At 45.5% G+C, this 24,133-nt stretch overlaps 1 protein-coding gene across 3 annotated transcripts in view; it reads left to right on the forward strand.

Annotated features, from left to right (window-relative positions):
• The window catches only part of Sgpp2 (sphingosine-1-phosphate phosphatase 2), a 109,335-nt gene that overhangs the window by 81,671 nt on the left and 3,531 nt on the right, over positions 1–24,133 (forward strand). For all 3 annotated transcript variants that reach the window (XM_075951953.1, XM_075951952.1, XM_075951954.1), the window contains one exon: positions 3,338–3,427. In XM_075951953.1, coding sequence (XP_075808068.1) covers positions 3,338–3,427 — 90 coding nt within the window. The remainder of the gene's footprint in view (positions 1–3,337; positions 3,428–24,133) is intronic.

The raw sequence follows: 24,133 nt of genomic DNA on the forward strand, positions 1-24,133 counted from the left end.
ATCACTGAAATTTACATTAAATAGTGCCAGACTACAATGACCAAACATTCACTTGGAGAAGTATTCTATATTGAAACCAAAGTACACTCTATTTGGTTTAATCTTAAGAAAAGCCATTCCGCCAACACAAATAACTCCAATTAAACCAAATTAGACCAAATTAAAATACCCATGTTTAATAAATGCAACACTCTCTGGTGGACCAAGACAACATGACGGGAAGAGGAGCCCACACAAACCCCGGAGACCACGTGTTCCTTTTTCTGGCAGGAGCCTAAATAGCCTGAGGAGTGGTCCTGACCCTCCCCAGGGAGGGATCAGTGCTTGGTAGGCTGGGATTTGGAGTCTGGGCCAGGGACTGGAGTGACATTTCCAATCATTCATCCCTGACTCCTTGGATATAGGGGTGTTAGAGGGCTGGGGTCTCACTTTCAATCAAACACACTCCAGTTTGCCAAATTGAATGCCATTCTAATCTACTAGAAGGAGAAGCTGGCTCCAGAAAGAGAGCAATAACAATTTGAACACTCGCTTCAAAATATTCCCGTTCCCTTTGTTTCCATTGTACAAACCTGAGGTCATTTTGACATGGCCTCTAGGCCGCCATCTTGCCTAGAAGCCTGACAAACTACCCAGTTAAGATGTTCCTTCTGGCTCATATGATGTCGTAGTCACCCTAAGGCCTGAGGTGTCATATCTTTCCTACTTAGCTTTTCATGATAAATACACTCAGCTACCTGGGCCTATTTACTCCCAAATAACTTTAAATGCGGATTTACTTATTTATATGTGCATTGACACTCATATCTGAATGCATAAACCTATTCACTTTAAATACTTTCTGATGCAAATCTGAAACTAAGTCAATGAAAAATCTTTAAAGAGAAACTGCCAGTTGGGGGTACAAACATTTATAACCCCAACACTGAGGAAACTGAGGTAGGAGGATCATGTTTAAGGCCAGCCTGGGCTATCTGGTAAGATCTTGTCTCAGAAACATATTCTTTGAAAAGAGCATGTTTTCAGCTAGTGTTACTGGGCTCGGTGTTACCTGGAAAAGAACAGAAGATCATGGCTCCTGGTTCTGAATGAGCCACTGGCTGTGTGACTTTGTGTTCGTCTCTCTGGCTTCTGTTGTAAGACTCAGATGTCATGACTAACGGGAAAGTATCCTGTGTTAAAATCCGGTGTGGGGGCTGGAAAGGTGGCTCAGCGGTTAAGAGCACTGGCTGCTCTTCCAGAGGTCCTGACTTCAATTCCCAGCAACCACATGGTGGCTCACAACCATCTATAATTTGATCTGGTTCCCTCTTCTGGCATGCAGACAGAACACTGTATAAATAATAAATAAATAAATTTAAAATAAAACTGTTGCGGGAGGTCCTCCCACTCCTCCAGCCAATAGCCGCTGAGATACCAGCCCATTGGGGCGTGGTCTCTCTCCCTTTAAAAAAGCAGCCACTTCCCTCTCCTCTCTCTCTTCACTTCCTGCTCCGCCGGCGACTAGACTCCTGGTTGCATTGCGTAGAGGGCTGTTGCCTGGGACAGTGATCTGTAAGTTTTTTCCCCTTTAAATAAATATCACCCTATTAATCAAAATCCCAAATTGGTGTGGCATTGTTTGTGACTTACGCCTTCATAAAACAAAATAAAACCCAGTGTGGCCATGACTTACCATCATGGCCATCGACTCAGGCATCACCGTTACACAACAGGACTAATATGGAACCTACTACATTCTAGGGTCATGTGAAGACCTAGACTGGGCAGATCAGTGCTGTGTCTGCTGCAGATGCTGGTGTATCTGTTCCTACTGCTACAGAACAGTCTGCTATTGGTCAAAGCAAGTATATTATATGCCCATGTCCTGGTTCTAACTGTATCCATTCCTTTTGTGGCTCAGGCTTAGCCAGACGCCTGTAGCTATTCTTCCTGCCCACCTGCTGACTGACGCCGAATTCAGCAGCTGCTGGACGGATGCTGTGACATCTGTGGGCCCCTTCTTCGGCCCATGATTTCTGGGGCTTCTCAAAAGGAGGAGTTTTTTGCTGGGTCCTCAGACTCTACAGTGCCGGCCATCTATCTTACTTCCTAGTCAAGTTGTTGATGTATCCGGCTCTGATTTAAAACAACCTGGCCGACTCTGTGACGTGCCAAATGTTCGGTGGCTTTCCCCAGTTGGTTGCAGGTGGTTTGGGTCCTGCCAGGATGTTTCCAAGACTTTCTGCATCCCCAGAACAGGAATGGGTTGGTGACCTTTATTGTTTATAAGATCAAGAGCGATGATAAACGAAGTAAAACTGGGAAAGCTTCCAATCCTGTACTTGCCTGTGGCTGTCTCTAACCACTCCCTGAGTCCATTCGCAATGACTCATCTCTCTGCTAAACCTGGGCAAGCTGGGTTGGATGGGAACATGGCACACCACTGTATACTTGGCTAAGTACCATTGACAACGTAGTATCCATAAATGTGTCTGAGGTATACCACTCCCTGTGGGTCCTACTTTCTGTGTCCCCCGAGGAAGTCCTTTGTAGGCATCAGGCTCCACCAGAACCTCACTGGGCTGCCCTCCTTAGGAAGCCTGAGGTATAAGGAGCACTCTGTGTAGCCATAGGGTTGGTCGTCAGGATGTAGGTGATAACTCAGATTCTGATAGTCAATATATTTGCTAAATGGTAAAATAAATAAATAAATATAAATAAATAAGAAAAGTTTTCCATGAAAAGGGCCAGCCCCAGTTCTTCTGTGTATTATTTACATGTTTATAGGCTGGGGAACTTTCCCCAGAACTGTATTTCTAGGCATTTTTTTCTTACCTGGTCTGATTTTAAAATGTGATGATTAGATTGCTGGTCTAGGGAAAACAAAGTTTAGACTAGCAATTATGTACAATAAGCCCCATTCACTGCTATGACATCAAATCAGTTCATTCTGGCAGAGTCTTGGCTACTCAGGAGCCATCACAAGAGAAAATCACCGGTTCAAGCTGGACCACTAGTAATTTAGAGACTACCTTGTGCTGAAAAATCAAATAAACAAAGGTTAGTTGTAGAATGCCTACTTGGCTCTAAATTTAATCCATAGTAAAAAGACATACAGAGAGATAGAAATAGATAGATAGATAGATAGATAGATAGATAGATAGATAGATAGATAGATAGATGATAGATAGATAGATAGATAGATAGATAGATAGATAGATGATAGATAGATAGATAGATAACACATAGGGAGAGAGAGAGAGAGAGAGAGAGAGAGAGAGAGAGAGAGAGAGAGAGAGAGAGAGTAGCATTCATCTGAACATGATCTAATCTTATTTTCTCTTTTCCTCTGCAGTACCCTTTTGTTTTGGGCCTGACAATGGCTGTGGTGTTCTCAACGTTGGTGTGTCTCAGCAGACTCTACACAGGGATGCACACGGTCCTGGTAAGGCTGTGGTGACAGGCCTCATGACTGAACTGCATTTGGTCTGAGTGTCTGTGTGTTCTTAAGCGGCTTACTTAAGCTTAGCTCGTGGGTTGTATAGCTAGAATCCAAGCTACTCAGGAATCTGAGCCAGGAGGATCCCAAGGTCTGTGGAACGGAGGAATGCTATCTCAGAGTGAAAAGTAAAAAGGGTGCTGGAGCTTGCAGTGTCCTGCAGGCTTGTTAGATGGGGCAATGGGGGGATGAAGAAATGAAAGACTCTGTAATGACAGACAACCCTAGAGAAAGCTGGGATCAGGTGAGCTGTGCTCATCCTGATGGAGGCCCCTACTACGCTCAGCACGTTTATCCTGTGCCCACAAGGAGGAAGAATTAGTCTCAGTGGGGCGTCTCTGGAAGGGACCAGTTTCACTAGCTGGGGTTGAGGAGCTTTAGTTTCTTGTCGCTACACACACTGTCAACATCGCAGGAAGACTTTGCAGTTTCCATGGGTCTAAGGCATCGGGGTCCCTGACTTGGCTGTGCCAACAACACACATTCACTAGTTCCTAGTACTGCAAAATCAAAAATCAATCAACCATTATGGAAAGTCTCAGAAAGAGGGAAGGGGAGGAAAGGAAGGGAAGGGAAAGCAGATTAGGAAAGGAAGTAGTAAGACAAAGCCAGGCATGGCAGAACACACCTACATTCTCAGCACTTGGGTGATGGAGACAGGAGCTTGAGGTTAGTCGTAGATACATAGTGAGTTCCAGGCAGGCCTGGGGTACATGAGGTTCTGTTTGGAAACAAAACAAAACGTATTAAAATAATGCCACCTGGGTAAAATATATTAGTTACTGGAAGTTGTCACTTTTAGTAAGACAGACTATCTTACTGAAATAACTGGAGGAAGGAAGTATTTCTTTTGCCTCATGATTTGGAAGAGCATATTCCACTTCAGCAGGGGAGACAGGGGATTCATGGGGGCAGAGGTGTGTGGATGGGACCCCTCTACCCCACTCCACCCCAACATAGCAGGAGTCAGAGAGAGGCTAGGCAAGAAGCAGGCTCAGAAATGAACCCTTACGGCTCTCTCTTTAGCAACCCAAACCACATCTTCTAAGAGGCTGCACAACTTTGGAAAATAGCGGCTCTAGCCTGAGACTAAGTATTTAAGCACATGAGCCGATGGTGGATGTTCCATATTCAAGCCATAGTATGGTGCTAGATTCAGACACTGGAGACAGTCCATGGGCAGCCATGACTCAGGCAGTTTCTTTTTTTTTCTTTTTTTTATTATTTATTTATTTATTAAAGATTTCTGTCTCCTCCCCGCCACCGCCTCCCATTTCCCTCCCCCAGTGAACTCCCCCTCCCTCGTCAGCCCGAAGAGCAGTCAGGGTTCCCTGACCTGTGGGAAGTCCAAGGACCTCCCACCTCCTTCCAGGTCTAGTAAGGTGAGCATCCAAACAGCCTAGGCTCCCACACAGCTAGTACGTGCAGTAGGATCAAAAGCCCATTGCCATTGTTCTTGAGTTCTCAGTAGTCCTCATTGTCCACTATGTTCAGCAAGTCCGGTTTAATCCCATGCTTTTTCAGACCCAGGCCAGCTGGCCTTGGTGAGTTCCCGATAGAACATCCCCATTGTCTCAGTGTGTGGGTGCACCCCTCACGGTCCTGAGTTCCTTGCTCGTGCTCTCTCTCCTTCTGCTCCTGATTTGGACCTTGGGGTTTCAGTCCCGTGCTCCAATGCGGGACTCTGTCTCTGTCTCCTTTCATCACCTGATGAAGGCTAATATCCAGGAGGGTGACTATATGTTTTTCTTTGGGTTCACCTTCTTATTTAGCTTCTCTAGGATCACGAATTATAGGCTCAAAGTCCTTTATTTATGGTTAGAAACCAATTATGAGTGAGTACATCCCATGTTCCTCTTTTTGGGTCTGGCTTACCTCACTCAGGATAGTGTTTTCTACTTCCGTCCATTTGCATGCAAACTTCAAGAAGTCATTGTTTTTTACTGCTGAGTAGTACTCTAATATGTATATATTCCATACTTTCTTCATCCATTCTTCCATTGAAGGGCATCTAGGTTGTTTCCAGGTTCTGGCTATTACAAACAATGCTGCTATGAACATAGTTGAGCATATACTTTTGTTGTATGATAGGGCATCTCTTGGGTATATTCCCAAGAGTGGTATTGCTGGGTCCAAAGGTAGGTTGATCCCGAATTTCCTGAGAAACGCCACACTGCTTTCCAAAGTGGTTGCACAAGTTTGCATTCCCACCAGCAATGGATGAGTGTACCCGTTACTCCACATCCTATCCAGCAAAGGCTATCATTGGTGTTTTTGATTTTAGCCATTCTGACAGGTGTTAAGATGGTATCTTAAAGTTGTCTTGATTTGCATTTCCCTGATAGCTAAGGAAGTTGAGCATGACCTTAAGTGTCTTTTGTCAGGCAGTTTCTTATCAGGTTGGTTTACCACAGGCACAGCAACCAGTGCAGAGCAAGCACCCAAGCTCAAGGATACGAGAGAATTCTCATTGGTCTCACATAGGTGCTCAGCGAGTTGACAAGGGTCCCCATTGTCCTCTGCTAGTCAGAAAGGTTAAAGTCATAGCTTCCTCTCTTTTTATGCAAGTCTAGGTTAAAGAGGGTGTTGGAATCAGAGAGTTTCCATGTTCCTTTAGAGTTCAACCTACCCTTCTACCATGTTACAGATTCCCCTGCCCCAGGATTGCCACAGTTAGTATGGTAACAGGTCCTCGGGTATTCAGGGCCCAATGCTCATCCAGCCAGAGACTGGCAGAGCATCAAACATAGCCTTGGTTTGCTACAGGGGCACCATTTCCCTTTCCACTCTGTATAAGAAAGCCACCTTTGAAAAGAAATGAGCCTTTGATTGCTGTATTCATCTTGTGAAACTTCAAGATGACATTAGCCAAAGGCCTGGTCAAGGAAGGCCATCTTCCCAGGCCCAATTGAGTTTCTCCCTGGTGACAGGAGTGAGTTATCTTGTCACAGTGGAAGGATGGATCATCGTGGGAGAATGTAAGTCGGGGGGGGCACATGAAAGCAACTGGAAGCATCAGGGGAGGCAGGGAAGGTGTAAAACTAAATGCATAGGAAGCTGGGATGAGGCTCAAACAGTGAAATCCTTGCCTGGCATGCACTAAGCCCTTCTTTCCATCACCAGTACTGAATAAACGTAGGCACGGCGGTACACAACTGCCGTCCCAGAACATGGAAGGTAGAGGCAGAAGGGTCAGGAGTTCAGGGTCGTCTTCAGTTCCATAGCAAGTCAGAGGCCATCCTGGGCCATGGGAGATGGTGTTAATGCAGTACTTTAAAATTAAAATCAAGACAGCAGTTTCCTCAGTAAACAAAGTAAGGTATAAATAAATGAAGGCATCTGTTCCCGCTAATCCAGCCCCCAAGCAGTTTACGGTGTGAGTGAAAGGGAGCCCAGATGTGAGAAATACCAACGAAGCAGTTAAGAGTCAGTGTTCTTCCACCTTCCGAGACTCCCTTCCTGCTCCTCCGTCCCAGTGCACGCTGCATCTGCTGGCTTCTGAGATGGAGGGGAGGGGAGCCGAGCATTCTCAATTCGCCACACCGCTTCTCCACATGACAAAGACGTTCTCTGCAAATCCCTGCCTAGACCTCAGTGTGGTACCACGCAGGCCTCTCCTGGGTGTTTTGGCATTTCTTTTATCTGGTGCTACTTTTTTAATTTCCATAGGTTTCCATTTTGAAGGAAAAAAAATGATCTCAGGTTAAAATTAAAACCAAAGAAAACACAGGAATGCAGCGCTCCAGACGCACAGAGAGAAAACACGCAAATCCATTTTAGTGAAGCCCAGTTACTTTTTTTTCCCCCTCTTTTCTTTTTAAGTGGCTTTTGGAGACAGAGAAGCAGATATTTGCGGGAAGATTGATTGGGCCTCTCATTTAGATGCAAGGGATGGGTTGCAGCCATTCTTTGGGAAGGAGCTCTCCAGAAGAGAATGGAGTGAGGGACCAACACAACTCCTGTTCTTCCCTGGTCTTCTCCCGCTGTTGGGACCCACTGGCTTTCTTCTGCCTCATGAAGACCTTGGCTCAGGCCCAGAATGCGTCAGGCTGCAGCACTAGAGCTGAGCTCGGGGCACCGTGAGTCATGACACCCTGGCAGCAAAGGGAAGAGTTTGCAGAGTGGGATGGTGGAAAATTATAGGTTACTGTAGTTCTTTCTTCAGCAGCAGTTCTGACGGGCGGCATGCTGGGAACAAGATCTAGGGGATTAGGGATATTGAGGGGAGCAAAGGCACCCACTCTCCTGGGTCTCTGAGTCTACTGAAGGAGGCAGATATACACACTGGTGATAACTTGGCACAGATGCTATAATTAGCAAGGCACAGCCGGACGGAGCCAGCTAAGATACTATGGTCTCTTTCCAGGACCCCTCGAAACGATCTATAGGAAGCAACACTGACAGTGTCCCCACCCTTGCTGCTTCTTCCAACCCTATAGGAACCCTTCCCCTTTTTATTCTCTGACAGTTTCACACACATGGATGACACATTCTAGTTGTTCTCACCTCTATCCCTCCTCTCACTCCCTCCAACTGAAACCCTGCTTGTCCCCAAGAAGTCCCCCACTTATTTTCATGTATTCTTTATGTGTTTCGCTCTGGATCTAATTAGAGCTCAGGGTAGAAGGTTATCTCCTTCTACCGGACAACTTATCAATGGCTACACCACTGAAGAAACGGACTTCTGCTCCACCAGCAACCATTGACAGCCAATAATCCCTCCGGAGACGTGCGGTTTCCTGGGTCCCTCCATAATCCCATGGAAATCTTAAAAATACCTCTGGACCTACGCCCACAGTCATAGCAGCATTCGTCACAATAGAAAAAGAAAAAGGGAGAACGTAGAAGCAGCCTGTGTCTACGGGTGAATGAATGGATAAACAAAATGTAGTCTATACCTACAGTGGGATATTGTTCAGCTTTATATAAGCGGGGAGCTATTGATTCGTGCTGAGTCCTAAGCGTCAGAGGTATCGCGTTAAGTGAAAGAAGCGAGTAACAGAAGGGCAAATATCGTACAATTCCACTTTCCTGGAGAACTCCGAGTAGCCGTTTTAAGAGGCACAAACGTCCACTATAGTTGTTGCCTGGAACTGGGTAGGGGGGCATAGAATTTATTTCCTGAACATAGAAGATCAATTTTTCTCTAAGAAAAGTTCTGAATATGCATGCTAAGCAAGGTTGCACAACAGTGTTAGACTTGATCCCACTTTAAATTGGTGAAGATGGTGACATTTATATGATGTGTGTCTATAGTAAAATTAAATTAAAAGTTTTACTTGGGAGCTGGGAAGATGGGTTGGTGGGTAAAAATGCTTGCCACACAAGAATGATGACCTGGGAAACCCTTGAACCCAGAACCCATGAAAAACCTGATATAGCAATCCCAGAATTCCTATGGGGAGATAGGAGAGAGATAGAGACTCCCTGGAAACCCACAGACTAGCTACCCTGGTGTAGGTAGCAAAAAAACCAAGTGACTCTGTCTCAAACAAGATGGAAAGCAAGGACTGATACCCAGGTTGTCCTGTAACCTTCACACGTGTACAAGGTATTTGTAGGTGAACCCTCATTCACACACACATGAATACACACACACACACGCACACACATACACACATGCACACGCACACATGCATCTTGCTTAGAGCATGGGTCCTGAGCTGTACAAGCAGCTCCCTGGTTTATTTTAATTCAAAGTTGAGAGGCACTGAATGGATCAAGGATGATCATACCTGGTGTGGGGTGGACACGCACCTAAACAGGATCAGTTGTAAGATGAAGAGGAGGTGGAGACAGCCGCAATGCTCAGGGCATATGAATGTGTCCTTGAGGTGACTACTGATTCATATTAATGGTCATTGGCACAGATATGGGAAGAGTGACTTCCCCGGCAGAACCTCTTTCTTGTCAGTTTTGAACACCTTTGTCCAGGGCAAGGTTTTCTTGACAAGCCTTAGTTAGACTCCTAGACCCACATAAAACACAGAGGATGGTAAACCTGCTTAGCTATGGCACCATCCTTGCCAAACCAGCTCTGGCCTTGTCTCGGGGAAGGACCTCCCGATTACCAATATACCCATAAAAGAAACATAGGCAAAACCCTAGCCCTTCCCTCCCACGCCTCTGCCATCCAAGTAGTCACCATGACGAGTCACGTGTGACTCCTAAATGTGTCCTCGCACCACCTTCGGGATATTATTCATGATTACCTGTTCTGTGCACAGAGAAATTGCTCTCCGCTGCTGGGTGTGCATGGTGACACAACTCCATCAAGGTCGGGCAGCTAGATGATGCATTCAGGGGCCGTTGGAGATGTCAGCACTGTCAGCCCAAACATGGACATAAAACTCAGGGCCACCACCGACATCCACGGGGCCTTTGAAGATGTCAGCACAGTCAGCCCAAACATGGGCATAAGACTCAGGGCCACCACTGACATCCTTGACTGGTTAATTGTGCCATATCCAGAGCTATCCTACCTCTAGGTTCACCATTCAAGAGAGAACAACAAATCGGGGTCCCTTCTTGCCTAAGGCAGTTTGTAGAGGTCTTCATTTCCCATTTGCTGCAGTGAAAAGCATCTGAAATGATGCATTGACTTGCAGAATCCTTGTTTTTTCTTGGTGTTTAATTTCATGTTTGGAGAATAAACCAGTTCTAGCCAATTTGAGGCAAGGCAGGAGGGAAGGGAAAGAAGAAGAGAGAAGAGGAGGAGAGAGGAAGTAGCTTGAAGAAACTGGACTAGTTTATAGACAGCTAGTTCACACAGCTCAACATCAAGGACTGGAAGCAGGCGGCAGTGAGGAAGCTGGCTGCCTTTACCACATCACCGTTGGTGTATCCTACCTCCCACCAGCTCTCAGATCAAAACCTGGGTGAATGTATATGAGACTTTGTTTGGACCTGATATTTGGCTTTGGGATGGGGTTCAAATGCAAGGATGGAATCTTGGGAGTCATTCCTGCGGGCTGCAAAGGGGTGCCCTGAGAACAGAGACTGGACAAACATCCACTGGTCACCATCGGCCTGGTCAGGAATGTAAATAGCAGATACCAGTTCAACCCCGGTTAAGCCTAAAGGAAAATGCATTGGCTTTTGTAACCATGGTAAAAGGAGGCACTAGTGATTGGAAGGGAAAGGTCTGATGTCTGGACCTTCCTTCCCAAAGCTCTTTCTCCTTTCAGCTCATCTCTGCACAGAGAATTTACCTTTTGGCTGGTCAGCTCTTGCCCTCTGGCTGTTCTTTAACCTGAAGCCAGAGCCTGAGAACTCTGGGCTTAGATTGCCTCACTTCCTCTCGGGAAAGGAAGCCTGTGATGAGAGTTTCGAGAAACATCGTATTGGACGGTGGTGACTCCCTCTGCTGCATCAGCAGGCCAGGGGCTGTCTGGGATTATGCCATCCGGCTCAGGAGCCAGCCTGTTTAGTCAGAACCAGAACTGGGAGGGTCAGGGTGAGAGCCGTCATGCCTAAGCAGGAGCATTCTCCCAAGTAAAGCGCTCTCAGTTATTGGGAGACGATAACAAAGTCCAGTGCAGCATTTTTCCTGCTCTGTCAAGGACTCAACAAATAGAGCCGGCACCGTGTCTGTACTTGTGCAGAAGGCTGGCCACACTGTACTATTTGTGATGTCCTGAATGATGCAACTGCAAAGGACCAGTTTTAAATCCACTGAGTGATGAAGCAACATCCCAACGTATTAACTGTAAAATTAGCCTGACGTGTTTGTTGCTAGGCCAGCGGACATGAGAACTGTGAACAAATGGCAGACAGTCCCTTATTTTGTTTTCAAATAGTCGAAATGCTTCTTTTTTTTATTGTCTCCAAATTGTTTGATCTGTGGGTAATTATTTAGAGATTTGGTTTAATTTTCTTACTTCTCTCCACCCACCCCGCAAGTGATGTTTTAGTTTTGGTTGGCGTTTGGAGGATGTTGAAAAGGATTGTCAAATATTAAATTATCTGCAGACTATAGGAGCTGTGTTCTGGCTCTGGTCGACAGTATTCCGGATATGTTTTCCAAGTTGTTTGAAACCAGTTATAAAAAGGAAAGAACTTATTTTAAAGTGCCTCATTTAATACTAGGAAAGACCCAATTGCAAGAGAAATCACACCCTACCCAGCCCAACTTTCTGGTAGACTTGGGTAAGTCTGTTTTTGAGATAAAGAGGGGACTTTGGTTGCCTTTTTGAGCCCCTGTCACCATGTTATTAGGTCTATTGTCTCTCTTTGCCCTGGGGGCAAATATTTTTTTATCCTTTTGTCAAAATAGAGAATTATTTCTGGTTTCAAAAGCAGTAAGTGTTCACGGTACTTCAACCTCTGCTGTTTATAAAGTGTGGGGTTGTTTTCTTCTTTCTTTAAGACAAAAGCACTCAGTGTTGTTCAGTAACCAGGAGTCCAGACAGCCGTTGTTGGGGACAATAAAGTAAACTGAAGGCATTTGATCAGAGAAACGAAAGTTAGGGCTTAGCTCAATATCGGGCAAGAACTGCTTGTGATATGCAATCCCAACAGCAAACATAGACAAATTCTTTTTTTTTTTTTAACTTTGCTTTTTCAATGCTGATCCCATAGCCAGCTGTTTTCTGCCCTGTACATGTGGGATGAACAAGGTCCAAGAAATGCTTGGCCCTAGGAAAAAGCTGAGCAAAAAGCCCAGGGTGGAAGGCTGGGAATAGGGCTCCCTGTCATGGCAGGACTGCAACTGGACTCCCGCGAGAGCTGGCCTAAGGATGCCGAGACAAACCTCTGAGGTAACTATTGGGAAACATGCAGTTCGTAGCCGTGAGAAGGCCACAGGTGCTTCTTAAACCCAGTATTTCCTGTAGGTCATACTGAAAACATCTCCAGTTTCCCCAAATAAAATTTAAAGGGCTGTGTTCAGGGCCAGAGCATGGATTGGGACCTAGCATGTCTGCATGGTGTGTCTGAATGTTAGGCGAGTCCAGTCCTGGGAGAAGAAGTAAGAAGAAGGGATTGGCTGAAGTTCTCACAGGAGCAGGCTTCCAAGTGTGGGTTGTCTTTAAGCGGGCACGCCCTTTCAGACTGAGTTGCAGTCTGAAATGTGTTGCAGAGTCCCTGGAGGATGGGGCTTCGCTTAAGCCCCTGTCCCTCTCCAATGGAAGCAGCATGATCCTTGAGTTTTGTAAAGTTAACTTTTTAAAAACGAGTTTGGCTTTTCCTTTATTGACATAATTGAAATAAAAAACTCTTACGGCCGAATTTGTACCGTTAGTCATGGCTTGCTTGCCACACTGGAGGGATGAAATGATGAAATACAAGGACCGGGTACAGTTCTTCAATGAACTTCAGAAGCCTGAAATAAGGTCTGTTTCTGAGTCACATCAGATCTGAAAGCAAATGGTCTCCTTTGTCTTCTGAGGCAGCGGCTCACCATCCTTCTGCCCCAAACTGAGCCCCGACAGTGCTGGGATTACAGGCTTCAGCCACCACATCCAGCTTGAGGACAAATGTCAGTACCGTGGCCACCATTTCAGAGGACAGACATTCCTCAGAGGAATCTCAAATGGCTCGAGGCTTTAAAGAAATGATTTATTATTGATTATTGATGTGCTGGGGAGGTGGCATGGGCATGTGAAGGGTACCAAGGTCAATAGGTCCCCTGGAGCTGGAGATGGGTCCCCTGGAGCTGGAGATGGGTCCCCTGGAGCTGGAGATGGGTTCCCTGGAGCTGGAGCTGGGCCCCCTGGAGCTGGAGCTAGAGATGGGTCCCCTGGAGCTGGAGCTGGAGATGGGTCCCCTGGAGCTGGAGATGGGTCCCCTGGAGCTGGAGATGGGTCCCCTGGAGCTGGAGATGGGTCCCGTGGAGCTAGAGATGGGTCCCCTGGAGCTGGAGATGGGTCCCCTGGAGCTGGAGATGGGTCCCCTGGAGCTGGAGATGGGTTCCCTGGAGCTGGAGGAGATGAGTCCCCTGGAGCTGGAGATGGGTCCCCTGGAGCTGGAGGAGATTAGTCCCCTGGAGCTGGAGATGGGTCCCCTGGAGCTGGGGATGGGTCCCCTGGAGCTGGAGGAGATTAGTCCCCTGGAGCTGGAGATGGGTCCCCTGGAGCTGGAGGAGATGAGTCCCCTGGAGCTGGAGATGGGTCCCCTGGAGCTGGAGGAGATGAGTCCCCTGGAGCTGGAGATGGGTCCCCTGGAGCTGGGGATGGGTCCCCTGGAGCTGGAGTTACATGTGGTTGTGAGCCACCTGGCACAGGTGCTGGGAACTTAGCTTGGGTCCCATGAAAGAGGAGTACAGACATGAATGCTGAGTGACCTACTCAGTCCCTGTGTGTGTGTGTGTGTGTGTGTGTGTGCCTGTGCGCCACATGTATGCAGATGCCCCCAGAGGCCCGAAAAGGGCCCAGTATTTCCTGGAGCTAGAGTTATGAGTCACCTGGCATAAGTCCCAAAAACCCAATTTGGGTCTTTTGAAAGAGCAACAAGCTCCCTTAACTGCTGAGCCATCCTCCAGCCCCTCAAATGTTAATGATCAGAAGTTCAACGCCATGAAGGCAAAACTGCACACCTTTAATCCCAGCACTCCAGAGGTGGAAGCAGGCAGATCTCTGTGAGTTAGAGGCCAGTCAGAGCTACATAGTGAGACTATCTCAAGGCAAAGGAAAAAGAGTGAGACCCTTTGGTCTGCCTCAGCAGGATGCTTCCCATGTTCTTCCTGGCACTGCAAAGCCACTTGGAAAATGGATTGGCATAGCCATGAAGCAAAGGTTAGCTTACCAGTTAGCAGGAACCGACAGTTCCCCCAAAAGAAATGTAAATAGTCAATGAATATTGTAACCTCATTTGTATCTTCAGGGGTGTTTAAGAAGTGATAAAAGAGGGGCTAGAGAGATGGCTCAGCAGCTGAGCCACTGAACCTGCATCTTGTTAGGAGGAGGTGCAAACTGTGGTCTAAGTGTGTGCTTGGATACAGTCAATCTGTATGGCCCATTAAGCTATGAGTCCTTTGAGGACAACAATCTCATTTTCTTTACTTTTCCACGCCATCACCTCCCACCCTAGTTCCCAGCAGGATTCCTGGCTCTCAGTAAATGTTCACTGGATTGTCACCAGTATTAACATATTACCATCTGTTAATCTATTTTTTTCCTTCAATTTATTTCTTTGCAATTTATTGAATCAGACTGAAAAAGATTCAGCTATCGGTCCAAGTTTATCTGATCACCAACTATGTTTTTCTTTAGCATTGTTTTGTTTTGTTTATGGGAATAATGTTTATCCTATAAAAATATAAAATAGAAAGTGTCATACAATAGCAAATACTGTGTCAGCAAGGGTGCTTGTATCTGTGCCTCTAAATTGCTAAGAGTAGAGGGTGGCAGGCTTAGTGACCTTAGAGTGGAGAAATTATCATCATGAGAATTTTAGCTATATGGGAGACCAATTCTCTCTCTCTCTCTCTCTCTCTCTCTCTCTCTCTCTCTCTCTCTCTCTCTCTCTCTCTCTCGTGTGTATACACAGATGACAAGGGAGAGCATTGAATGTTCTGCTCTGTTGATATCTACATCATACCCTTAAGACAGAGTCCTAACAGCACCTGGTGTTGGGTGGAGCAAGCCCCCAGCGATCCTCCTGCCTCCACCATTTTACGTGTGTGCTGGGATCTGCTCTCAGGTTCTTGTGCTAGGATAGCCCTTTACCCAGTGAGACAGCTCCCCAAAACCAATTTGTGGGAGAGAAGGGTACCTCACGACGTGGGCACGCCTCATTTAATTGGTGGGATGACAACGCTGCCAGGAACGAAGAGGGAAGGTCTGTGTTCCCTGGTGAACTTACAAATGTCATGACCACAGGCCCTGCTACCTGGACCTTGGATGAGAGTGGGTAAGCAATAGCGAGAGATTAAAGAGAAGGTTAGCATCATGTGCATAGAATAAGAGACGTGGAGTCTAATCCTAGGAACCCTCACTTTTGTGGTTCAGAAAAGAAAAATTTTATAAACCATTTTATGGATGCGTCATATAAGGAGATCAAATTATATTTGCGCAACTCAGGGAACTTCTAGCGAAGAAAGCATGCTTTACTGCATGTAAACACAGCTGGTATCGGGATGCAGCATCGTCAGAAGTCCCCTGTCAGCCTCAACTCTGCATCTCCCTAGAGGCGCTGCTCCCCAGATCACCAGCACCGTGCCCTGGTTCAATGTCACGTAACCAGGAGCATCTCATGTGCTGCCTGCCGCATTGGTGGCGCTGCCTGCCCGCATTGGTGCCTTCCACTCCCCATTATGTCTGTGAAGTCTTCCCTCTTATTGCATTTGTTTTGTGGCCATCAGCAGCATGCATTAGTAATGGGACTTTTGGAATCAGGTCTGGTTGTATTACCCAGCCTGGCGTCAAACTCTCAGGCGCAAGCCATCTTCACACGCCACCGTGTCCGGCAGCGTTTGCTGTTATGTAATATTCAACGATGTGAATATGCTCCACTGTCCATTCTTTATTGATGGACATTTGGGGTGTTTCCAGGGAGACAGTTACAAACAGTGCTACTTTGAACTTTCCTTCCAAGCCTTTTAGCGCAGACAGATAGATGCATTTTATCTGAGTCTGGATGCAAGAATACAATGTATCTCATAAGCTGTGCTTCATACAGCTTCAAGGCTGGCCATTGTGTGGTGTTGGTTCACAGCCTCAGCAAGCATATGGCATGTCCCCGCCTCCTCTGTCTCTTTCGTCTTAGTCATTCCAGTGAGATGTCTCAGTCTCTCTTGTGATTTTGGTTTCTCTGAATGATGATGACCCCTTTGGAGGGTGCATATCAGATAGCCTACATATCAGACACTTACATTATGACTCATAACAGTAGCAAATTAGTTATGAAGTAGTAACAAATGAATGGTCGGGGGTCACCACGATATGAAGAACTGTATTAAAGGGTCAAAGATGAGAACCGCTGTTCTAAGTACCCTACATGAATTAGCTACCCCATAGGATAGTTCGCAGCAACCTTGCGAGGGAGGTCTTGGCTTTACTCCATTTTTCCAAAGGATGAGAAGTTAAATAAACTAATCAGAACTCTCTGTGATTGAGATGTCCGGCCTCACCACAGACACAGCATGGTCATATTTACGTCTTCTCGACACTCTGCAAAGCAGGATGCCAGGAGTCTGGTTCCCAGATGGCAGGAGAGCCGCACAGTACTCCCCTGGGGGGATCTATTGCTCAGGGACCCAGCATCCAGGGCACAAGTCAACGTTCCCCAGGGGCATGAACAAGGGACAACAGTATACTTCCTTTTCCTCTGGGTGTGAACAGTCATGGCACCGAGACCACCAGGAATTCAGATTCCCCTTTGACCTTGGTGTGAACCAGTATCACTATATCCGAATTTCATTTTCAAAGACTGCTGTAATTAAAAAAAAAAAAACAGCACAAGAGAGAAAGACACCATGTGATTCACATGGGGGGGGGTTCTTATTGGGGTCAAGGGAATGGGAAAAGGGGAGGAAAGGGAGGGGAGATCTGCCGCTGGTGACAGGAACAGGAGGAGAGAGAAACAGACAGTAGGGGGAAATATTAAAAGGGAAAGGGAACGTAGTGAATGTGCACAGGAGGTGCTCTCAGTGGCTGCAGCTGAGGACCCCAAGGGCAGGCCAGTACAGATGCCTGAATGCTGAAAAAGACGACCAGATCATTTTCCAGTACATTCCGAAGCTTTCATTCTCAAGTGTGTTTCAAAAAAAAGAAAGTGGGAGGCCCCTCCATGCCACGTAAATGTGACCCCATAATGCCTTCTGTAATTTAGCGAGTTAAGACAGACTCGGTCACTCACCAATGTGACCCTTGTCCCATAGCATCATTTGAGAGTTCGTCGGAAATGCAGTCTCGGGTCCCACCTGGACCTACATTATCAGAAGCTGCATTCAAGGGCTTCCCTGTGGGGCTCTACACAAGCTGCAGTTTGGAAAGCGGTCCCCACACACCCCCAGACAAGGCAGGGCAATGCCGATGACACAAACCTGCATGGGCCTGTTGGACACTTACATCACATGGAACATGATTCTGCTCTGTTCTCTGGTTACTCTGAGGCCCTGCTGCCCACCCAGGCTTGAGAAAGATCACCGAAGACTTTGACAGTGTCTTTTGTGTCTCCGGGCAGATTGTCCTTCCTCGTACCTGCCATTCTTGTGAGCTCCTTAGCTGTTGTCAGAGATGATGTTAAAACCTGCCTGGAAACATGTCTGAGCTGCTGTCATAATCCTCCACCCTGCCAAGTCCTGCCATTCATACAGCGTCACTGTTCATACACGTGGGAATTCGGGGTGGGGAGGTTGGTATGGTTCATAAGGAAAGACTGGTCGGACTCGCTAGACTCTGTGGAGACCAGAGCAGCAAGTGATGATTTCCTAAATCTGGCTAGGTACAGGCCAAGTTTAGAAATGGTCACTGTACCCCAGTATCTTCCTAGTTAATACTGATTTCATAGAAATCTATAAAAATACCTGATTATATAATTACCGTAAGAAACATAATGCCTGCCTTACTTTTTAGTGTCCCCGAACCACTTAAAGACCACATACAGGGACTGGAGACATGATCAACAGTGACTGGGTCTGGTTGGTTGACGTTTCTCCTTTGGTCGCATGCAGAGGGCTTTCTGTTCCAAGGACACTAGCATGCAAGGGTGAAGGCTCTATGTAGGCACCGGCTTGACTCCTCCGTGCTCAGTGAGTTGCGCAGGTGTGGTCTTCAGCCATGAGGTCTTGCCCTCAGTTTGTAGAGAGCAACCTACAGTCTTGGCAAGAGCTTAAGTTGCTTGGGGGTTCCCGTGGAATCCTTGTTTGACAACTCAGATGTAACCACTCATGGGATTGGATACTTTATTTGGTTACAAGAGCTATCCACCTGGGACTCTCTCTCACCCATTACTTGGCAACTTATTTACATTGCTTTCATATACGTATATATCTTAGTAAGCTTCTACTGTTAGGTTTCCATACTCCTCTTCCAATGGCCCTCAACTTTTGTTGTCTCTCCCTGTGTCCCCTCCCTTGCCCTCGCTCTTCCCTTCCCCTCCCCATTTAATCTGCCCATTTCATTCATTCACAGCTATCTGTTCTATTTCCCTTTCTCAGGGAGCTCTCTCTGCCCCTCCTAGTCCCTTGCTCTATACCTAACCCCTACGGTTCTACGAATTGTAACTTGGTTATCATTAACAGCTAATATCTATAGCAAATACATACCATATTTGTCTTTCTGGGTCCGGGTTACCTCACTGGGGATGATCTTTCTAGTTCTATCCATTACTTGTGAATTTCATGATTTCATTATTTTAATGGCCAGATAATATTCCATCAGTTAAATATACCACATTTTCTTTATCCAGGCAAAATCATTTTCAGGAAACAAAAATCCCAGTTGTCTTTTAATAGGACAAAACCCAGACAGGTAATGTATATTTCAGAGAAGATTCTGAGGATATTAGCATGAGCAAATTTAATGTGATTGGCAATTTTGTTGATTATCTGTTGAGATAACATGTTTGGTATATAAAATATACTTGCCTTCCGGCTCCTGATTGATCTCAGTTTATTTTATTTTTCTTTATTTTTGAGGGTGCTGTTGGCCTGAGTGTGGTGCGCTCATGTGCTTGTTGTGCACGCAGAGTGAGGTCAAAGGTTGACACGAGGTGTTTTCCTTGATTGCTCTCGGTTTTATATACAGAGGTGCGGTCTCTTGCTGAATGCAGAGCTTCCCAGTTCAGCTAATCTAGCCACTTTGGGGACTCCCGGTTTGGGATTGCAGGTGGGTCGCCACACCTGGGTGCTGGGGCTCTGACTCCGGTGCTTATGCTCCATTGACCATCTCTTCGTGCGCTTGTTTATCCAAGGCAGAGTCTCACTCTGTCATCCACATCAGCCTGGAACTTGCAATCCTCCTGCCTCAGCCTCCTGCGTACTGGGAGTGATAGGCCACCACACCTGACTTGTCTGGGGACCCTCCTGTGTGACAATTGGACATAAATACTTTTGAACTTAGACATTCCCTTTTCTCCCCGCCCCCCCATACAAATGCTAATAACATAACACTCAGGTTTCTGAAATCACTGATATGCATATTCATGAGCCCTGTGGCCTCCTGTTGCTGAGGCAGCTACTGAAGCCTGTCTTCATGAGTCTGAGAAATCAAATTAAACCTTTGCTAGCACAGGAAAGCATATTCCGAGATGTTCAGGAGGAAACACTGACAGATTTGTAGCAACTGTAATCGAGACAAAGGCCAGGTCTGGCTTGTTCCCTGTCAGGGTAGCGGCTTTCAAAGCATTCATCATATCTTGGCTTTGTCTGGGTGCCTGGCTTCAGCGCGCTCTGTGAGGCCATCAGGGGCAGAGCAGGCCCTTGCTTGACATTCTCAGCAGGGGATCTGGCAGAGGGGAAGATGTTAGAGTCAGAGTTCCCGGCCTAAATGCCTCAATAGTCCAGGGACCTGAACGCATTCTTGGCAAACAATTGTGCGAATGGCTGCCTCTGCCCCTCTTTCTAGGCAGATAACTTTGAGCAGTCTAGTCCTCCATAGTGTTCTTCAGGGGAGATGCTGGGAGACAGGATGAAAAACTTTCCCAGTAAATCACACATGGGAAGAGGATGGAGGGTCAGAATTCACAAATGTAGATAGTTCTTGAGGGGTAAAGGCACACTGTGGGAATTTCCAGGGATGTTCACCAAAACGTGAGAGAGTTCTTGCAGTTTGGCCAAGGATAAGAAGGCACAATGGACGTGTTATTAGCCTTCTTCGCTAGACTTTGTCCTGATGTTCTCCTCGTCAGAGTCCTCTGTCACCGTCAGAGGACTATTTTATTTTATTATCACTTCTGCACATGGCAGAAAGTTTATGATACTTGTCTTTCTGCATCTGTTGCTTACGGCAGTGACATGGACGGCCATTTATTGTCCTGAAATGACACGGTTTCATTCTGCTTTTTTGGCTGGATGAAACTCCACTGTGTGTAGATAGATAGATAGATAGATAGATAGATAGATAGATAGATAGATAGATAGATAGAGATATATAATATGCATTTTCTTTATCCATTCATCTGTTGGCAGATGCTTTGGCTGATTTCATAGCTTGGCTATTGTGACAAATCTGAGAGTGTCTGTATTAACATAAAAATACTGAGCTGGGCATAGTGATGCATTTTGTCAAGTCAGCACTCTGGAGGTAGAGGCAGGGGGACTGAGAGAGTTCAAAGTCACCTTTGACTACATAGCCAAGATCAGGAAGCATTTTCTCTAAACAAATACTATTGTGATAGAAAAACAGAAAAATGTGTTAATGGCAGAAAATTCAGGAAAATATGGCAGTGGGTCAGTAGAAGGTAGTGTTGAAAGGAGGCTGTTAGTTTGTTTCCTGGTTGCCTGGCAGCGAAATAATCACACAGAAACCACATTATCTAAGTCACTGCTTGGCCCATTAGCTCTAGCTTCTTATTGGCTAACTCTTACATCTGAATTTAACCTATTTCTATTAATCTGTATATAGCCATGTGGCAGTGGCTTACCCGCTAGATTTCTGGTGTCTGTCTCCAGTGGGGCTACATGGCTTCTCTCTAACTCCTCCCCCTTTCTCCCAGCATTCAGTTTAGTTTTCCCCACCTACCTCTATTCCCTGCACAGGACCAAGACAGTTTCTTTATTAGCCAATGGTAATCACAGCATATAGAGGGGAATCCCACATCAGAGAAGTCATCTATAGTATTCCCACACAGGAAACCCACCCGTCCTTTTATTTCCTTCTGATATTTCATCCATTGCAACAAGTGTTTGTATGTATGCATGCATGCATGTGTATACATACATATATGTGTGTATATATGTATGCAAATACTTAAGATTAGACTGTATTCTCTTCAATGCATCTCACTAGCTGTTAAAGTTGAAGCCATGGGGAGGGAAATGAGATTTTTCAGAAATGTGTCTTTTCAAATGGAAAATGTTCTCCTCTATTGTTAAATAAGGAAGCAGTGCATTTGCTCATCACATTCTTTGTGTGAGCCCGCATATCATGCTCAATCCATGCCTTTTCAGAGTCTGTGATGTTTGCCCCTTTCTTTACCCAAATTTTGCTTGCTTGTGTTTTCTGATTTTTCTCCAGTGGATCATGCTACCTTTGGTCTTAGTTGCATGAACTCAAATACCCCAACAAGACCCATCTTTAAGAGTAAGCTAATCCTTCCCTCCTTCATTCTTCCCGAGACCTAGTTTCATGTAGTCTAAGCTGTCATTGGACTGATAATGACCTTGAACTTTTGGTCCTCCTGCCTTAAGTGCCCTGTTTTCTGGGATGGCAGATATATGTCACTATGTCCTAGGGTGATTCTGTGCTGGTGCTGGGGCTTTCTGTGTGTTAGGCAAGCACTCTCCCAACTGGGCTGTCTCCACAGCGCCCTCTGTGATGTGAACTTCGCGAACAAGTTTACTCTCTTCATTTTCTTCAAATTCTTTGAGTAAAATCATAGGTTTATGTGTTCCCATCATGTAATATGCCTTGTAGTTTAATTGTCTTCATGTCTGGAAACATTTTTGAATTTTTTTGCTTAAGTTTGGGTTTTGTTGTTGATTTGGTTTTTTTGTTTTTGGACCAGTGCTAGGGCCAGCCTGAGCTACAGAATGAGAAGATCCTGTCTAAGAAAGGAAGGAAGGAAGGAAGGAAGGAAGGAAGGAAGGAAGGAAGGAAGGAAGGGAAGGAAAGAGGGAAGGAGGGAAGGAGGGAAGGAAAGAAAGAAGGAAGGAAGGAAGGAAGGAAGGAAGGAGGGAAGGAGGGAAGGAAAGAAGGAAGGAGGGAAGGGAAGGAAGAAAGGAAGGAAGGAAGGAAGGAAGGAAGGAAGGAAGGAAGGAAGGAGAAAAAAAAGATTATTTACAAATAAAATTTGGGGGCTGAAGAGATGGCCCAGTGGCTAAGAGCACTGACTGCTCTTCTAGAGGACCTGGGTTTAATTCCTAGCACCTGGATGGTAGCTCAAACCTGTCTGTAACTCCAGTTGAAGGGGATCTGACACCCTTACACAGACATACATACTATCAAAACACCAACACACATAAAATAAAAGTAAATCATAAAATAAAATTTAGCACATTTGCAGTTCTTCTACTTAGAACTATTTAAAAAATAATTTTGTTATAAAAAACTTTACAGCCCCCAGCTTGGAAAGCTCACTAGTTATGTCTCAAGAGAGGAAAAAGGCTTCATCTTCAGTCATGTTGGCTAAAATTATTTTTGCCTCAAATGCTGGGGATGTGGACCAAAATAATTTAGTTTGGGCTGAAGACGAACACAATTAGTTTTTAAAGACTATTCCAAGCAGATGCCAGAGACTTTGGTGACTGTCATTGCAAAAGAAAACACAAAGAAATAGGGTAAATTCTATTTCGGGTAGCCAGTATCCCAGATATGCTGGTCTGAGAAAGCTACTGCCTCCTGAGTTTGTAAGTGACTGACTGTGCTACTATCCAAGAGCTTCGAGAAGAATCCAAATACATAAGCTACCTTGGTTCAGCCTCGACTTTCTGGCCAGACATTTTTAATGAGCCTAGAGGAAAATACCAAATCACAGCAGAGACAACATAAGGAAAGCATATGAAGTATGGCTCTTTGGTTTCAGTTCAGGGAGGAGGGCAATCATTGCCACCTGTAGGACCTGAGAAATCCTTGGGACCCACATGGTAGAAGGGAAGAAGGACTCAGCTCCTTTTAACTTCCACAGGCCTGTTGTAGCATGCACACATGTGCATGTACACTTATAAAATAATGTAATAACTGATGTTTTATGAATTGTAGCACACATACATTTTTATAATCACCATTTATAATTACAATCAGTATGGAATCGTTTCATTATCCCCAGATGGCCTTTTGACATCTTTTATGGTCACACAAGATAACCCAAGTCCCTGAGGCAATAGCTGACACTTCTCTGTCCCTGTGGTTTCGTCTTTTGGAAAATGTCATATAAATAGAACAATGCTGTGTGTGACCCTTGGAGCGTGGTGGCTTGCCCCATTCAGCAGCGTTTCCTGCAGACTTTACCCAGCTCTACCATGCACCAGCAGTTCATTGCTTTTGGATCACTGAAAAGTATTCTAAGACATAAATACACCCCAGGTTATTTACCCACGCGTTCAGTCAAGAATCTTTGGGGATTAATACAATCTCTATACATGTCCACATACCAGCTGTTACAGAAACATAGGCTTCATTTCTCCCCTGTATGGGTGGTTCATCTATCTTATGAGTTAATGCTAGAGTATTTTAAATATTGGAAATATTTAATAGTATATATAACTGCCCGGTACTTATTGGGGCATACATTTCTCCTGTGGTTTCTATCCTAGACAAGGGTTTAAGGAGCTGAAGGGTCACCGCATTGGTAATGTTTAATATTCATTTTTTTAAATGCATTACTAGAGTTTAGCACCCTCATGCTATGCCACATCTGTGAGGGCTAGGACAGTTCTTGTGACTGTAGGTACATATGGCAGAGTAAGAGGAAATGACCACAAGACTATCACCACTGAGGAAAAAAAAAATCAGAATTTATTCTAAAATACAGAAACACTCCCGTAAGAAAACATGTACCATGTGCAACATGGTGACCGCATATTATCTTCTATTTTCACTTCAAATCCTT

The sequence above is a fragment of the Microtus pennsylvanicus genome, chromosome 17 (assembly GCF_037038515.1).
Source record: "Microtus pennsylvanicus isolate mMicPen1 chromosome 17, mMicPen1.hap1, whole genome shotgun sequence".
NCBI lineage: Eukaryota > Metazoa > Chordata > Mammalia > Rodentia > Cricetidae > Microtus > Microtus pennsylvanicus.